Genomic DNA, 16,808 nt, shown 5'->3' with positions numbered 1-16,808 from the left:
CACACACACACACACACACAGAGAGAGACACACACAGAGAGAGAGACACACACACACACACACACACACACACAGAGACACACACACAGTGTGTGAGAGAGAGACACACACACAGAGAGAGACACACACACACAGAAAGAGAGAGTCACACACAAACACTCACTTCACCCTCATGGTTGGATAACTGGCCAGTCTGAGTAGAGCGAGAGAAGGTTGAAAAGTCACATGTTCCCCACACTAGTAGCCACAACTACACTGTCGGGTGTGCTGTACTTTGTGCCAGCATGAACACGGTCGGAATGATCTAACAGGCTGCATCTAATCCATGTATTGGTCTGGGTCACATTCATTAGTGCACTGCACACCGTAGAAAAACAGTTTGCAGCGGAAAACAAGCATTTCTCAAGTTCAGCTACTCCCTCCTCGTTTTTAACTTTCATTTGGTGTCTGGTGAATAAGACCTGGTCTGTGTGTGATATAGATTGACTGTAATCTCTGTGTGAGACCATGATGTGTCAGTCACTCTATTTGTGAAAAACAAACAAACCTCGAAGCCGAATAGTATATCTGAATAATTCTTACCATTGATGTAGCTGCAATGCTAAATTATTACCTGGCTCTAGTCAAATGCTAGTCTAATACTAATTGTCGACAACTACCCGTTTCCTACTTTGTCATTGTCTGTCAATAGGTCAGTAATTGAACCCAATACATAGATCCCGTCCCAAATGACACCCTATTCCCAATCTAGTGTCACTACTTTTGACCAGGGCTCTCTGAATGCGGCTCCAGTCAGTCAGTTGATTGAGTGGTGTTGTATAGAACTGAAGATGGAAGGAGATGGATGGGTGATCCATAGCCATACACTGAGGCGCTCTACCATTTGGGTGGGACTCATCCTTCATTTCAACAAAGGTCGAAAGGCAAGAGCAGTGAATAATTGAAGATCAGCCTTAGTCTAGTTTTACACAGCATCGCTCTCTCCCTCCCAGTTCTCTACAGCTTGTAGATCTATCTTAGGTCTCCATGGAGACTGTTTAGGCGAGGTGTGTGTGTGTGTGAGGACCACCAATCGCAGATTATTTTTTACATTATCGTGGCATTCAAATTTTGTCCATTTTAGCAGTGAATGTGAACAGGCCTATTATTATTTTTAACATTTTGCATTGTGAAAAGTAATGTAAAATTGTATTATTATTATTATTATTATTAAAAAATACATAAAAACAAAACATCTTTAAAAACATTGCGGACCACCTGCAGTACCCCGGACCACAGGTTTAAATCCATTGGTCTAGAGCAAACGTTAATGAGATTGTCTTAACAAGTGCTGAGGCTCAGGTGACCTGAGTGACACGGGTTACAGTTTCAGCTGTTCCTCAGCAGACTTTTCTTCTCCTTTCTTGAAATGGCAAGCACGCCCACACAGGCACACAGGAGCAGAGCCGTGCACAGGAAATGGAGGCAGGAAACCAGCCTCCCTGATGTCTCAGGCTCACTCACACCAAACCAAACACATACTTTAAAAGCCCACACACTTTCATCAAAGACTCGCTCTCTCTCTCACACACACACACACACACATATTTTTATATATAAAAATATACACACACCTAGGCTAACGCTAACTCTCTTCAAGTGTAGCAGAGCTAGGTCACTTAACGAGCATTGCATAATAAGTAACCTTGCATGAGACTGAAAGACAAGTGTTGACTCTTAGATCGAGGCCTACCATTTAGGATTGAGCTCAGTGAACTAAGTTATGTCTTGTGTGTCGTGACGGCAACCCGGGGTTCAGTACCCGTGTTGTTAAGCTATACAAGGGTAGAATTTCTCTCTCTCCCTCGTGCTCCATCGCTCTCTCTCGCTCCCTCTCGCTCCCCCCGTGTTGTTAAGCTATACAAGGGTAGAATGTCTCTCTCTCCCTCGTGCTCCATCGCTCTCTCTCGCTCCCTCACGCTCCCCCCGTGTTGTTAAGCTATACAAGGGTAGAATTTCTCTCTCACTCGTGCTCCATCGCTCTCTCTCGCTCCCTCACGCTCCCCCCGTGTTGTTAAGCTATACAAGGGTAGAATTTCTCTCTCTCACTCATGCTCCATCGCTCTCTCTCGCTCCCTCTCGCTCCCCCCGTGTTGTTAAGCTATACAAGGGTAGAATTTCTCTCTCTCACTCATGCTCCATCGCTCTCTCTCGCTCCCTCTCGCTCCCCCCGTGTTGTTAAGCTATACAAGGGTAGAATTTCTCTCTCTCCCTCGTGCTCCATCGCTCTCTCTCGCTCCCCCGTGTTGTTAAGCTATACAAGGGTAGAATTTCTCTCTCTCGCTCCCTCGTGCTCCATCGCTCTCTCGCTCCCTAACGCTCCCCCCGTGTTGTTGGGCTATACAAGGGAAGAATTGCTCTCTCTCTCCCCCTCCTCTCTCTCGCCCTCCTCTCTAGTGATGTCTCTGCTCTGTCCTTGTCCCAGATTCTGCAGTAATAAGCCCAGCAGAACCCAGCACGTTCCTAATTAATCATTATAGTCTGAATAGGAGTCAGTACAGGGATCTGGTCTTATGATCCTATCTAATGGGAGGGCTCTTCATGTGTGATGCTTTACAATTTAATTAACCCCCTTCCCTCTTTCTCTCCTCTTTCCCTCTCTCCGCTGTTCTCTCTCTCTCTCCCCTCCTATTCCTCTTCTCTCCCATCTTCCTCTTCTTTTATCTCTCCCCCCTTCCCCCTTCTCTTTTCTCCTCCCTCTCCTGTCCTCAGGCGAGGGCTGAACCCACCCCACAGAGTGAAGTCCATCTCCATGACGACCTTCACGCTACAGGAAATCGAGTTCCTCCAGAAACACGGCAATGAGGTAGGTTGGCATAGCGACCAGGCCCCACAGACCTCCCAGGACTGTTGTCATCATGGCTGATGTCTGCCTGGGTCGTATTCACTAGGCACCAAAGGGAAGCAAACAGTTTTTTTTTTTCTGTTGTCACTGTCCAGCTCTTCCAGTTCTTAGCACACTGATGGAGACTAGAATGCAGAAACCCATAGCTTTATAATGATAAAGAAGTGTTTTTCTAGCCTGGTCCCAGATCTGTTTATGCTCTCTTTCTGACTTCTATGCCCATTGTGATGGCCAGACACACAAACAGATCTGGGACCAGGCTAGTAGCCTATGTTTCTATTCAACTTCCATTGTCCTCCAAGCTAGGCCACCTTTCATAGCTCCACCTCTTAAATATATTCACATTAGTCTAAGGAGCGCTGGCTGGCTGACTCCTTGCCCTCAATGCCCTGAAACTTATTCTAACCCCAGATCATGGAATTCCTTACTTTGTGTTCCAGAATCCTATATGGTCGGCCTCATCTTTCCCCCTTTTGGTTTTGGGTGACATTCCACAGATATTTCCCCTAATCCTGTAAAGTGGGATTTGTGTGTTTGCTGAGAATAGCGTGGTGGCGTGCCGACTGGGTGGCCACGGCACAACAGACACAGAGCAGCTCTTTCAGGAGATGGTGCTCTGATGCTTTCTCATGCGTTCCATACGTTAGTCCTGACGCTCGCGCGCGCACACACACACACACACTTTAATCTGCTAAGGATTTCAAATTGGAGTAATGCGCTTCTGCTAGGTGATATGGGTGGTAGTGGTACAAAATTGAGCCTGTGCTTGTCCTTGTTGCTGTTCTGCAGGCTATGTGTGTTAGGTGCTTTATGTGAGAAGAATATTCTAGGCCTATTGGAAACACCGACACAAGCCTTGGAGGACGTTATCTTCAGCCTTGACTTTACTGTCTGCTGCTGTCTGTCCTATTTTTAAATAGTGTGTGCCTGTCTGTCTCTCTTTCTCTCGCTCTCGCTGTCTCCTTTCTCCCTCTGTCCGTCCGTCTGTCTATGTTTCATTATGTATTCTATTTGTCTGCTTCTAATTGTAAAATCCTAGGTGTCTGTGTGTACTGTAACGTCTCTTAGCACTTGGCAAGTTGGTTGTAGATCTCTCCATTTCCGGGCTCCCAAGAGTGTTCCTGAATGTGCTACATTCTGCTGCTGTCTTTGCCCGGAGGTGTTGAAGGGTTTTCTCTTTTTTTCATGTTTCTCTTTTTCCACTCTAAAGGTGATGAACCACATCTTCTGATTAGCCTGTGACTTTTATTCACCTTACATTTTTAACCAAACACGTTTTTCTGCTGTTTCTGTCCATCCCCTCTCTCGTCTGTTTTCTCTAGTCATGCAAACAGATATGGCTGGGGCTTTACGACGACAGAACGGCCTCCATACCGGACTTCAGAGAACCCCAGAAAGTCAAGGAGTTCCTTCAGGAGAAATACGAGAAGAAGAGATGGTGAGTGGCTGCTGTAGAGTAGAGTCCATAGGGCTCTGGCCAAAAGGAGTGCACTAAAAAGGGAATAGGGCGCCATTTGGGGCGCCTCGCTTCACTGCATGAGGAAGCCCTGGAGACTGGCAGCTCACTGCAGTTGGCCCTCGAGCAGCAAGGCACTTTGCATCAGTAACAACCCATGTGTATTTAGTGGATGATATCTAGGTTACTGTATGCGTTAGTTAAAACCGTCATACCAGTCGGCATTGCAGGACAAGAAAGCAAGAAAGAGGGTGACAGCAAAAGCAAGCCAGCCCGACGGTTGCTATGGTGATGGTGATTTCAGTAAACGAAGTGCAAATCAATATCCGGTAAAAAACAACGCTATGACAGATGGAAAAAGTTGAAATATTTGAACTCTTGCGGCAAGTCCGGTCTACCATGGCGGCTGACGGCATTTCCCGTTGTGCTCTCATCGAAAACAATGACATCCGGTTAGCCGTCTACCTCGTACCATCTAAATGCAGCATAAATGTTCTCACAGGAGCAGCCAACAGTAAACAGACATTTTCTGTTTTAATGTTCAGGAGCTGTATGCACAAAGAGTAGGAGTGCTGATCTAGGATCAGGTCCCCCCTTGTCCATGTAATATGATTCATTATGATCCTAGATCAGCACTCTTACTCTGAGATGCTGGGTTATAGGAGTCCATTTGAATTGAACCCTGTGTTGCTGTGTAACCAATTGAACACCGTTGTTGTTATGGTTAGGTTTGTTCCCCCGGAGCAGGCCAAAGTGGTGGCTTCGGTCCATGCCTCAATCTCAGGCTCGTCAGCCAGCAGCACCAGCAGCACCCCCGAAGTCCGACCGCTCAAAACACTGCTGGGGGAGTCCGCCCCCACCCTGCACCTCAACAAGCACACACCCAGTCAGGTAAGACACACACATACTGGTTACTCAGCTGGCTGATAACAGGCCATACAACGTTTTCCATAACCAAATAAAAAAAAAAAAAAAAAAATCATCACATACACATATTTAGCAGATGTTATTGTGGGTGTAGCGAAATTCTTGTGTTCCTAGCTTCAACAGTGCAGTAATATCTAACCATTCACAACAATACACACACATCTAAAAGTAAAGGAATGGAATTAAGAAACATATAAATATTAGGAGTCCGGAGTGTGTGTGATGTATGGACAGTATGTGGATAGAATATTTAGTATATATGTAGAATACGTAGGATAGTATAGTGTGTGCATATATACAGCAATAGTGGAGTAGGATGGCATTATATATACAGTACCAGTCAAAATATTGGACACACCTACTCATTCCAGGGTTTTACATTTTTTTAAACTATTTTCTACATTGTAGAATAATAGTGAAGACATCAAAACTATGAAATAACACAATGGAATCATGTCGTAACCAAAACAGTGTTAAACAAATCAAAATATATTTGAGATTCTTCAATGTGGCCTCCCTTTGCATTGATGACAGCTTTGCACACTTGGCATTCTCTCAACCAGTTTCATGAGGTAGTTACCTGGAATGCATTTCAATTAACAGGTGTGCCTTGTTAAAAGTTAATTTGTGTAATTTCTTTACTTCTTAATGCGTTTGAGCCAATCAGTTGTGTTGTGACAAGGTAGGGGTGGTATACAGAAGATAGCCCTATTTGGTAAAAGACCAAGTCTATATTATGGCAAAAACAGCTCAAATAGCAAAGAGAAATGACAGTCCATTACTTTAAGACATGAAGGTCAGTCAATCCAAAAAATGTCAAGAACTTTAAACATTTCTTCAAGTGCAGTCGCAGAAACCATCAAGCACTATGATGAAACTGTCTCTCATGAAGACTGGCACAGGAAAGGAAGACCCAGAGTTACCTCTGCTGCAGAGGATAAGTTCATTAGAGTCACCAGCCTCAGAAATTGCAGCCCACAGAGTTCTAGTAGCAGACACATCTCAACATCAACTGTTCAGAGGAGACTACTTGAATCAGGCCTTCATGGTCAAATTGCTGCAAAGAAACCACTACTAAAGAACATCAATAAGAAGAAGAGACTTGCTTGTTCCAAGAAATACGAGCAATGGACATTAGACCGGTGGAAATCTGTCCTTTGGTCTGATGTGGTTCCAACCACAATGTCTTTGTGAGATTCAGAGTAGGTGAACAGATGTTCTCTGCCTGTGTGGTTTCCACCGTGAAGCATGGAGGAGGAGGTGTGTTGGTGTGGGGGTGCTTTGCTGGTGACACTGTCTGTGATTTATTTAGAGTTGAAGAAACACTTAACCAGCATGGCTACCACAGCATTCTGCAGCAATCGTCATCCCATCTGGTTTGCGCTTAGTGGGACTATCATTTGTTTTTCAACAGGACAATGACCCAACACACCTCCAGGCTGTGTAAGAGCTATTTAACCAAGCAGGAGAGTGATGGAGTGCTGCATCGGATGGCCTGGCCTCCACAATCACCCGACCTCAACCCAATTGAGATGGTTTGGGATGAGTTGGACCGCAGAGTGAAGGAAAAGCAGCCAACAGGTGCTCAGCATATGTGGGAACTCCTTCAAGACTGTTGGAAAAGCATTCCAGGTGAAGCTGGTTGAGAGAATGCCAAGAATGTGCAAAGCTGTCATCAAGGCAAAGGGTGGCTACTTTTTTCTACTTAAGAATCTAAAATATATTTTTTATTTGTTTAACACTTTTTTGGTACTACATGATTCCATATGTGTTATTTCATAGTTTTGATGTCTTCACTATTATTCTACAATGTAGAAAAAAGGAAAAATAAAGGAAAACCCTTGCATGAGTAGGTGTGTCCAAACCTTTGACTGGTAATGTATATGAAATGAGTAAAACAGTATGCAAACATTATTCAAGTGACCAGTGATTCCTTGTCTATGTACATAGGGCAGCAGCTTCTTAAGGTGCAGGGTTGAGTAACCAGGTGGTGGCTGGCTAGTGACAGTGACTAAGTTCAGGGCAGGTTTCTGGGTGGAGGCTGGCTAGTGATGGCTATCTATTTAAGTCTGATGGCCTTGAGATATAAGCTGTTTCTGGTCAGGTCATGTGTTCAGGAAACCCTTCTAGCTCTAGTAGTCTAAACATATCTCTTTGTGAGTTGCTTTCAACAAGATAACCAGTGTGAAGTGCAGATATCTCTGTGAGGTAACAGTCATGTTTAGCACAAAATGGAGTGAAACAGGGAAGTTCCATCTGAACTTCTGTCCAATAAGAAATGCGTGTTTTTGTGTTCTGTTTGCTATGTCATGCCCTAATGAACACAGCCCTGTTGTGTCTCTGCAGTCTCCGGTGGGGAGTCGTGCGGCCCAGGCCCTCCAGCTGAGCCAGCAGCAGCAGTTCCACGACAAGAAGTTTGACCTCCTCAGCGACCTGGGCGGAGACATTTTCGCCGCTCCGTCCCACTCGCAGACGGCAGCAGGCTTGGCAGCCAACTTTGCTAACTTTGCACATTTCAACAGCCACCCAGGTAAGCAGGAGGAGTGTCATGAGCTGCACCGGTCCCTGGAGCGGTCACAACAGCTTGAGTCAGAAAAACACCACGGTGGTTACATCTACTGCGTAGTGGATAGACTTAAATGGTCAATGATACTTATACTCAATGATACACTCATACTTATGGAATTATAAAAATAAATTTTCCAGAAAAATATTTGGGTGCTTTCTTCACCTGTCCAAAAGTGTTTTATGGTAGTGGAAGAAGGTTTAGAGACATTATCATTTCCTTAATTTCAAGAGTATTGGCCATCACTTTTTCTTACTACTTGACAGGACCCCTCCCCCTATTGTCCATCACACTGGTCTATGTGAAGCATCGGCAGACACTATAGAATTCTAACAGGGCTATGGGCCGTCAGTCTCCATGGTTATTAATGAGGCTAGTGTAAAGCTGTTAGCGTGTGTTTGCTCAGAGGATAATGTTTTCTCATCCTCAAAGAGCCATAAAGTTCTAACTTAATGTAGTGTGGGCAGAGAGGCAGCACCAAGTAAGCACACATGAGGCTTAAAGACACACACACTCACTCAAAAAAGGCACATTATAATTTGATACTTAAAATAGGATTTAAAAAATATATATTAAGTGGCCAATAACCTACACCCTTATCAAAAATAATATACCTAGCAATCCTTTCTTATCTTTCTACTACTTCGACAAAATAAATCAGAGATTCACAGGAAGCCCACCTATGCAGCCAACTCCCCCGGGTGGCTTTCATCTCTTTATCAGAAAGACTTGTGAAACTCCATCCTCGTAGAACTCCATCCTCACTTTCCTATAGATCTCCACCTTGCGTATAATCTCCATGTGCTTGTAGAACAGATGTTGTTTCTCCTGCTCAGGCTGGTGCTGGTTGTGGTAGCTGGGACTGGGACTTCCAGTACCACTCACAATACCAGATCTCTGACTAACTCAGAGGACCTGACCTAAAGTTGCAATAAAACCAATTCTATATATATATATCTACATGGAATTTGAGAAATACACAATAATAATATCACATACACAATAATAAGCCAAATCAAAACTTAAATTGACCAAATTATGGTAAGAATACAGTATTTGATGCTTACCATTGTTAATGTAATTTGAACTTCTTGCAGATAGATATTGATGTCTCTGTCATCCATGGTACGGACTGGTGAAAACGCTGGGTGTTGGAAGTTCATAAAAAAAAAGTATAATCCTAGATAGCAGAAGCAAGTCGCACATCTGAGTTCCAAGTCAACATTGGTGCCAGTCAACCAAACATCCTAAATTCTACTGAAGTTGCTCTTTAAAATTGTGATATCATTATATTCAAATGTAATTGTACTCTTATGAATAGAATCACCATGGCAAATAATAAAATGGGTTTCAAATCAACACTGTTACTTTTATCAATCAAAAGTTCTAAATTCAAACATTCTACCACAGAGATCCTATTAAATGACTAATTCAAACATTCTACAACAGAGATCCTATTAAATGACTAATTCAAACATTCTACCACAGAGATCCTATTAAATGACTAATTCAAACATTCTACAACAGAGATCCTATTAAATGACTAATTCTATGCATTCTACCACAGAGATCCTATTAAATGACTAATTCTATGCATTCTACCAAATTTGCTTTGATTGATGTTGTATTTTTATAATTCAGAATTGCCATGACCATGAGAAAGCGTGAAATGAATACATGTGCTAGATTTAAAATGGGTTTTACATTGAACCCAGACAGCGGCACACACACACTAGAAGGGAACATGAGCTTAGGTTCAGGGCGGTGCCCTATAGGAGAAGGTGAACCTGTCATCACAGCCGTTTTTGGTTTGTCATTGTCATCTAGTGCCAGTCTGTCATTAGCTCCATCTAGTTTAGTTACATATCTCTCAATGTGTCATTTCTGTCGGATCATCCCAAATGGCACCATATACCCTATTTAGTGCACTACTTTAGACCAGGGTGCTCTGGTCAAAAGCAGTGCGCAATAGGAAGAGGGTGCCATTTGGGATGCACATGACGGGATGCAGCATGTGTCATGTGCATCCCATTAATCATCTCATTCATTGTGTCCTGTTTTGTTTGTACTTCTTTTTTACGTGTGTCTGACCCTCCTACAAACCTCCAGCTGCTCAGAACGCAAACACAGACTTTGCTAACTTTGATGCGTTTGGGAACGCGGGTCCATCGGGTGCTGTCCCCTCGGCACCCCAAGCCCCCTTCCAGACCTCACATACAGGTAGAGCATGCTCCATTCACCTGTCGTGACCTGTTCCTATCTCACACACACTTTCTCTCTCCGTTACACGCTCACATCAGTTACATTTACATTTACATTTAAGTCATTTAGCAGACGCTCTTATCCAGAGCGACTTACAAATTGGTGCATTCACCTTATGATATCCAGTGGAACAACCACTTTACAATAGTGCATCTAACTCTTTTAAGGGGGGGGGGGGGGGTTAGAAGGATTACTTTATCCTATCCTAGGTATTCCTTAAAGAGGTGGGGTTTCAGGTGTCTCCGGAAGGTGGTGATTGACTCCGCTGACCTGGCGTCGTGAGGGAGTTTGTTCCACCATTGGGGTGCCAGAGCAGCGAACAGTTTTGACTGGGCTGAGCGGGAACTGTACTTCCTCAGAGGTAGGGAGGCGAGCAGGCCAGAGGTGGATGAACGCAGTGCCCTTGTTTGGGTGTAGGGCCTGATCAGAGCCTGAAGGTACGGAGGTGCCGTTCCCCTCACAGCTCCGTAGGCAAGCACCATGGTCTTGTAACGGATGCGAGCTTCAACTGGAAGCCAGTGGAGAGAGCGGAGGAGTGAGTTCTCTCACTGCTACTCGTCATGCGTTTTGTGTCCGTATTGTCTGTGTTTATGTTAGGACACAGTTCTCCATATGTGTTTGTTTGTCTATGTCACTCACTTCTCACCGTCCTGGTCCATGGCTCCACTCCGCTCCATTCATTTCTTCACTCTCATTGGCTCTGTATTTGCTAGCTGGCTGGCTGGCTGCTCAAGCCACATACGCTCACTCACTGGCTAGTTTCTCCACCCACAGTCAAGGGAATTACTTTTGAATGTACCACACTGCCCTCTGTTGGAGACTAATGCCTGCAGTCTGCAGATGACCTCTTGACTCCTACCCGGTGGTGAATGGGAATGCACTGCTCTTTGGGTGCATCTCAACACTCTAGTGGTGTCCTCTCCTTGTCTCCTTTCTTTCATCCGCACTGATCTGAAAGAATCGAACAAATGTACAGTTAGACCTCTCTCTCATGTCTGCTTTCATTTAGCCTATATGTTTTCCAGATCTGTGCAGATGATGAGAGGAAACCACTTTAGACTATGGAGATGCACCCCCCTTTCTCTCAAGGCTCCTCCTGCTCTCACTCACACTGACCACCACACTGCCTGGCCTCTGCTTTAACACTGACTCCATTCGCTCTGTTATGATTTCGTTTTGCTTTTGGGTGATGTTCACACACTTTCTTCCCCCTTTTGGTTTATATTTATTTCTCTCTCCCCCCCCCACCCTGTCTCTCTGGTACTCATTTCCCCTCCGCCCCCTCCTGTTTTGGCTGCCAGCGTTCACGTCCCTCTCATCCAGCCGCAGTGTGGGTGAGTTTGCCACCGCTGGCACTGCTCTCCCTCACCCGGGTGCAGGTGCTCACAGTAAGTTCTCTCTCTCTCTCACTGGGTTCAGCCTCTAGCTAACACCTAACTGCCCTTTCTCCCCTCTGTCTGTCTGGTAGGCTCTAAGGGTTTTCCCAAATCAATGTATATGGATGTTCCTATTGATGTGTGTGTGCCTGTCTGTCTGTATGTGGATGCGTGTGTTGTATGCTCTTTGATGTTTGCTGACCTGTTCATATCCAGAAGTACAGGTCATTGGTGCAAACTAACATGATGTCATGCAGTCTAAACTGCAGCCAGCTATTGAAAGAAAATATGGGCAATTATTACCTCGGCCTCTGGAATTCTTATCCTGCAGAAGATCATTTTAAGAATGATTTGAGATTATTAATCTAAAATCTAAAGATATTTCTCCACCTATGTATTGTACTAAGATCTTGTAACAGTGTAGGCAATTCGGTGATTCACTGTAGGTGTGTTAATTTGTCAGACAGGAGAGTAGGCAGGATTTCTTATTCCATAGCAACAGTCAGGTTCTACCCTCAAACCACTCCCAGTGAAGTGATGCTCCTACTCTTCCTTTACTTCAACTCTCTCACGCCGTTTTGTCAAACAGTGACCAACCTCAGTCTCTGTGCCTAACTAACCCTCAGGGTAAGATGATTAAGAAAGGCTACGATCATCCTACAAACACATTTGAAGTTACTGTGTGGCTCTTGGTACAGTCAGACTAAGGACCATGAGTGCTGTTGTGCTCATTTCAAGTCTGACACCGTTGACTCCATTAGATCTGACAGTTATACTACTCGACAGTATAATGCAGAGCCTTTCCATTGATTTCAGGTCAGATGAAGCACAGGGCTGTTGTAAATGAAAGATGACACTGCTGTGCTCTGTTGATGCTGCCTGCCTCCAGTAGCACACAGTGTTCAATCCAGCCCCCCAGATTTACACTGCACAGTCAGGAACACACACACACACCCAGGCCCCTCTTGTGTGACTCCTCTCTGTCATCTCTTTTTCTCTCGCAGGTAGCACTTCCTCGGGGGAGGCCTAGCTAACGATAGCAATTTAGCACATTTTTACCACTTCCCCAAATCCTGTAGTGCCGACTTTGGATGCTTCCGTTCCTCCTCCCAGAGCCAGAGTAACTCCTCCTCCGCAGGAACACCCAATGGGCCGGTAGACAGAGACACTACTAGCGTCCCCACCGATAGATACGCAGCTCTGGCTGACTTGGATACCATCTTTTTAGCTCTGACAAAAAACGGAGCAAGGTAAACCTCTCCCTGCTGCGAGCCAGCCTCCACTGTGTTTCGCAGACTTCAAGATTCGTTGAGTAGAGTGAGATTGCTATCGGGTTGGGGATGATGAGCTCATGCATGGTGTAGAATAGATCAAATCTGGGTCACAGCCTTTCAGAACCAGCAGGTACAGTGGGTCCTCATTTAAAAGTTGTGTAATAGTTTTAATGGTATGGCATTTTGGAGTGAATGACGTCATAGTATTTTACGGTCAACTATTAATGCTAGTTGGACCACCAGAGGGCATCTGAGGGTGTCTTTTTGAAGCTTGTTGGCGCTTGCTTACTTTTCCAAATAATTCTACAGAGGTCCATGCAGACCAGATGTTTTGATTGCTATACCCTATCCGAAAGAGCATATTCCAAGGTTTTTAATGAAGCTTTTGCCAAAAACAAAATGTTTTACAGATGGTTTCTCCTTCAAAATAAAACATTTTCCTAGAATACCCACAGCTCCATGCCTACTGATGACAATCAGCAAATACCCATTTGGGGAAAATATCCTTTCTGTTTTTATTCTGTTGTATTCCATCATTCATATTGTAAAGGGCTAGGGAATATAAGCATGTGATGTCTGCTGAATTAACAAGTTAATTTCATTGACATGGTGCCGCCATAGCCTCAGCTACTATAGCACAGATCAATAACTATTAAAACACGCTATTCTGTTATTTAGAAATAAATTGTCTTAGTACCATGTTTTTTATGACCTCCCTAAACGAAATATGAATGGACTTCTTTGTGGTTGTAAATATTACATTGATTTATTAGACTGGCGGCTATTGGTAGTCAACTCATCGGGTCCCGGCTATTCTACTGTTAATATGCATATGGTGCAGCAGACCTTCATGGCGGATTGAGGATCAAATTCTCTGAAAGTTTTATGGTATTTATCTCAATGTAGGCCTACTGCTAGTGTGTAAAATACACATATTTAGGAAAAGTCAGGGACAGGTGGGTTCAAGGTTTTTATTGGAATGAAATTATTGAAATGACATGGCACTGTAGGCTTAACAGTCCTGTTTACTGTAGCTGTCTTAACGTATCTTACTTATTTGCCAATAAAGGCCTACTTCAATATATATCAATCAATCATCCATACATTTGTGCATGTCATCACACAGCATTCAAGTCATCCATGTCTTTAAATACAGTCAAGCTTTTTAGTTCTAAAATGAAATAACAAAGGGAGCCTTGAATAATGAAACAATGAATAAACCGCAACATGTCGGCGTAAGCGATTGAATTCACGAATGCTTTTGACTGTTTTTAATCTTGGCTGTACTAAAGACTTGTACCTTTTTTGTTAGAACAGACTATATGGGATTGTTAAAAATGTGTTTGTAAATGATTAATTACTGTATTTGTTGTGCTGTTTATACGGTTAGAAATTTAGCTTAATTAAATTGATAAATATTATGGTGTTTCTATTCCAAGAAAAAATTCAAATGCATTTTACATTAGCATATGTAGGTCTCAGGGTTTCCGTTAGGATAATGTGCCGCTGTACAAGGTGACCGGTCGGGAGTAGGCCTAGGCTACGAAGTGACTGCGAGTGAAGAGAAAAATAATCCTAACATTCCCACAGCCTAATTGTGGAAAATGATTGTTAACATTCAGGTTCTAACCAATATCCAAATGGAGATTCAGTGAAAATGAAACGGTGCTGAAATAGTTGACCACACGTGGGTAGGCTATTGCTTCAAATCCTATTATAACAATTGGATGACTTTGGGAGTTTCAGTAAGCAACAATGTGTTGCCTTCAATTGCATTAGCCTACTTTATTCCAATAATTTTGTCATTCAGTGATATTTATTCCCGAAGTAATTTGTTATGGATCCATCCAGATGTGGTTAGAAAACAGTTCATTTGTTGGGCTATGCAAAAGAGATGGGAGAAGTGACATGCCTCGCAAACATCCATTAATACATTTAAAGACCCTAAACTTGGCAAGAGTCTATTGTCCTGCTGATAGCCCATCAAGGGTGCATGGCTTCTTTTGTATTTAAATGATTGGAAGGCTGCTAAACCATTTACACCTGGCCCACAGCGTTAATGCCCTGTACAGTAAGTACGCAACTTCACTGCATTCTCCGCCTGATTCTCTACCAATACCACCAGATGTTTCTTTCTATTGTTATTTTTTCGGTAACATTCCACAAGTAAATGTAATAAATAAAACACATAAATTTAAATAGTTCAGGTCTTGAAAGGGTGTTTTTATTTATGTATTATGTATCTGTGCTTAGTAGCCGAGGCTATATGGCTGCGCCATCAACTTGTTAATTTAACAGACATCACTTGCATATATTTAGTAAACATATATTTTAAGAATGTTATGGAATATAACATAACATTTTAGTTTCTCTTAGAATAAATACCTTTAACAGTTTTAGTAAGTAATAGGCTACAGTCCAGTTAGAGCTTCTTCTGACGAAGTAAAAAATAAAACAAAAAATGCTATTTTGTTTGTGTGTGCAGAGGAAGAGCCATTCTTACACTATTGTTCTAAATTCAATCACCTTGTTCATTCAAAAAAAAAAAAAAAAAGATTGTTCATCATCATTCAGTTCATTTAAATTAAATTGTGATATTTTGTCACTCACGTTCAACAACTCCAAATTGCTTTTGCATGCACTCCAAAGGGATAACTTGAAATAACATGATATAGGTTAATTAAATAAATGAAAGGAAAATGTATTATTTATTAGCCTAGTGGATATAAGTAAACTCAGCAAAAAAATAAACGTCCTCTCACTGTCAACTGCGTTTATTTTCAGCAAACTTAACATGTGTAAATATTTGTATGAACGTAAGATTCAGCAACTGAGACATAAACTGAATAAGTTCCACAGACATGTGACTAACAGAAATTGAATAATGTGTCCCTGAACAAAGGAAAGGTGTCAAAATCAAAAATAACAGTCAGTATCTGGTGTGGCCACCAGCTGCGTTAAGTACTGCAGTGCATCTCCTCCTCATGGACTGCACCAGATTTGCCAGTTCTTGCTCTGAGATGTTATCCCACTCTTCCACCAAGGCACCTGCAAGTTCCCAGATATTTCTGGGGGGAATGGCCCTCACCCTCACCCTCCAATCCAACTGTTCCCAGACGTGCTCAATGGGATTGAGATCCGGGCTCTTTGCTGGCCATGGCAGAACACTGACATTCCTGTTTTGCAGGAAATCACGCACAAAACAAGCAGTATGGCTGGTGGCATTGTCTTGCTGGAGGGTCATGTCAGGATGAGCCTGCAGGAAGGGTACCGCATGAGGGAGGAGGATTTCTTCCCTGTAACGCACAGCGTTGATATTGCCTGCAATGACAACAAGCTCAGTCCAATGATGCTGTGATACACCACCCCAGACCATGACGGACCCTCCACCTCCAAATCGATCCCGCTCCAGAGTACAGAACTCGGTGTAACGCTCAATCCTTCGATGATAAACGCGAATCCAACCATCACCCCTGGTGAAACAAAACCGCGCCTCATCAGTGAAGAGCACTTTTTGCCAGTCCTGTCTGGTCCAGCGACGGTGGGTTTGTGCCCATAGGCGACGTTGTTGCTGGTGATGTCTGGTGAGGACCTACCTTACAACAGGCCTACAAGCCTTCAGTGCAGCCTCTCTCAGCCTATTGCGAACAGTCTGAGCACTGATGGAGGGATTGTGCATTCCTGCTGGAACTCGGGCAGTTGTTGCCGTCCTGTACCTGTCCCGCAGGTGTGATGTTCGAATGTACTGATCCTGTGCAGGTGTTGTTACACATGGTCTGCCACTGCGAGGACGATCAGCTGTCCGTCCTGTCTCCCTGTCTTAGGCGTCTCACAGTACGGACATTGCAATTTATTGCCTGGCCACATCTGCAGTCCTCATGCCTCCTTGCAGCATGCCTAAGGCACGTTCACGTGGATGAGCAGGGACCCTGGGCATCTTTTCTTTTGTTGTTTTTCAGAGTCAGTAGAAAGGCCTCTTTAGTGTCCTAAGTTTTCATAACTGTGACCTTAAATGCCTACCGTCTGTAAGCTGTTAGAGTCTTAACGACCGTTCCACAGGCGC

At 43.6% G+C, this 16,808-nt stretch overlaps 1 protein-coding gene across 10 annotated transcripts in view; it reads left to right on the top strand.

Moving 5' to 3' along the window:
- Positions 1-16,808, top strand: part of LOC139547894 (arf-GAP domain and FG repeat-containing protein 1-like) — a 42,168-nt gene that overhangs the window by 11,760 nt on the left and 13,600 nt on the right. For 4 of the 10 annotated variants that reach the window (XR_011669610.1, XM_071357051.1, XM_071357052.1 and 1 more), the window contains exons 2-7: positions 2,752-2,845; positions 4,207-4,322; positions 5,069-5,231; positions 7,614-7,797; positions 9,943-10,053; positions 11,397-11,483. Coding sequence is in view for 9 of the 10 variants with exons in the window: in XM_071357051.1 (XP_071213152.1) it covers positions 2,752-2,845; positions 4,207-4,322; positions 5,069-5,231; positions 7,614-7,797; positions 9,943-10,053; positions 11,397-11,483 (755 nt within the window). In the remaining variant the exon portion in view is untranslated. The remainder of the gene's footprint in view (positions 1-2,751; positions 2,846-4,206; positions 4,323-5,068; positions 5,232-7,613; positions 7,798-9,942; positions 10,054-11,396; positions 11,484-16,808) is intronic. The other 6 variants (XM_071357054.1, XM_071357057.1, XM_071357053.1 and 3 more) reach the window with 5 other exon arrangements.

Source organism: Salvelinus alpinus, chromosome 21, assembly GCF_045679555.1.
Source record: "Salvelinus alpinus chromosome 21, SLU_Salpinus.1, whole genome shotgun sequence".
In the NCBI taxonomy this organism is placed as follows: domain Eukaryota; kingdom Metazoa; phylum Chordata; class Actinopteri; order Salmoniformes; family Salmonidae; genus Salvelinus; species Salvelinus alpinus.
The sequence above is the reverse complement of the archived record's forward strand: the minus strand, read 5'-3'. Positions and strand labels throughout refer to the sequence as shown.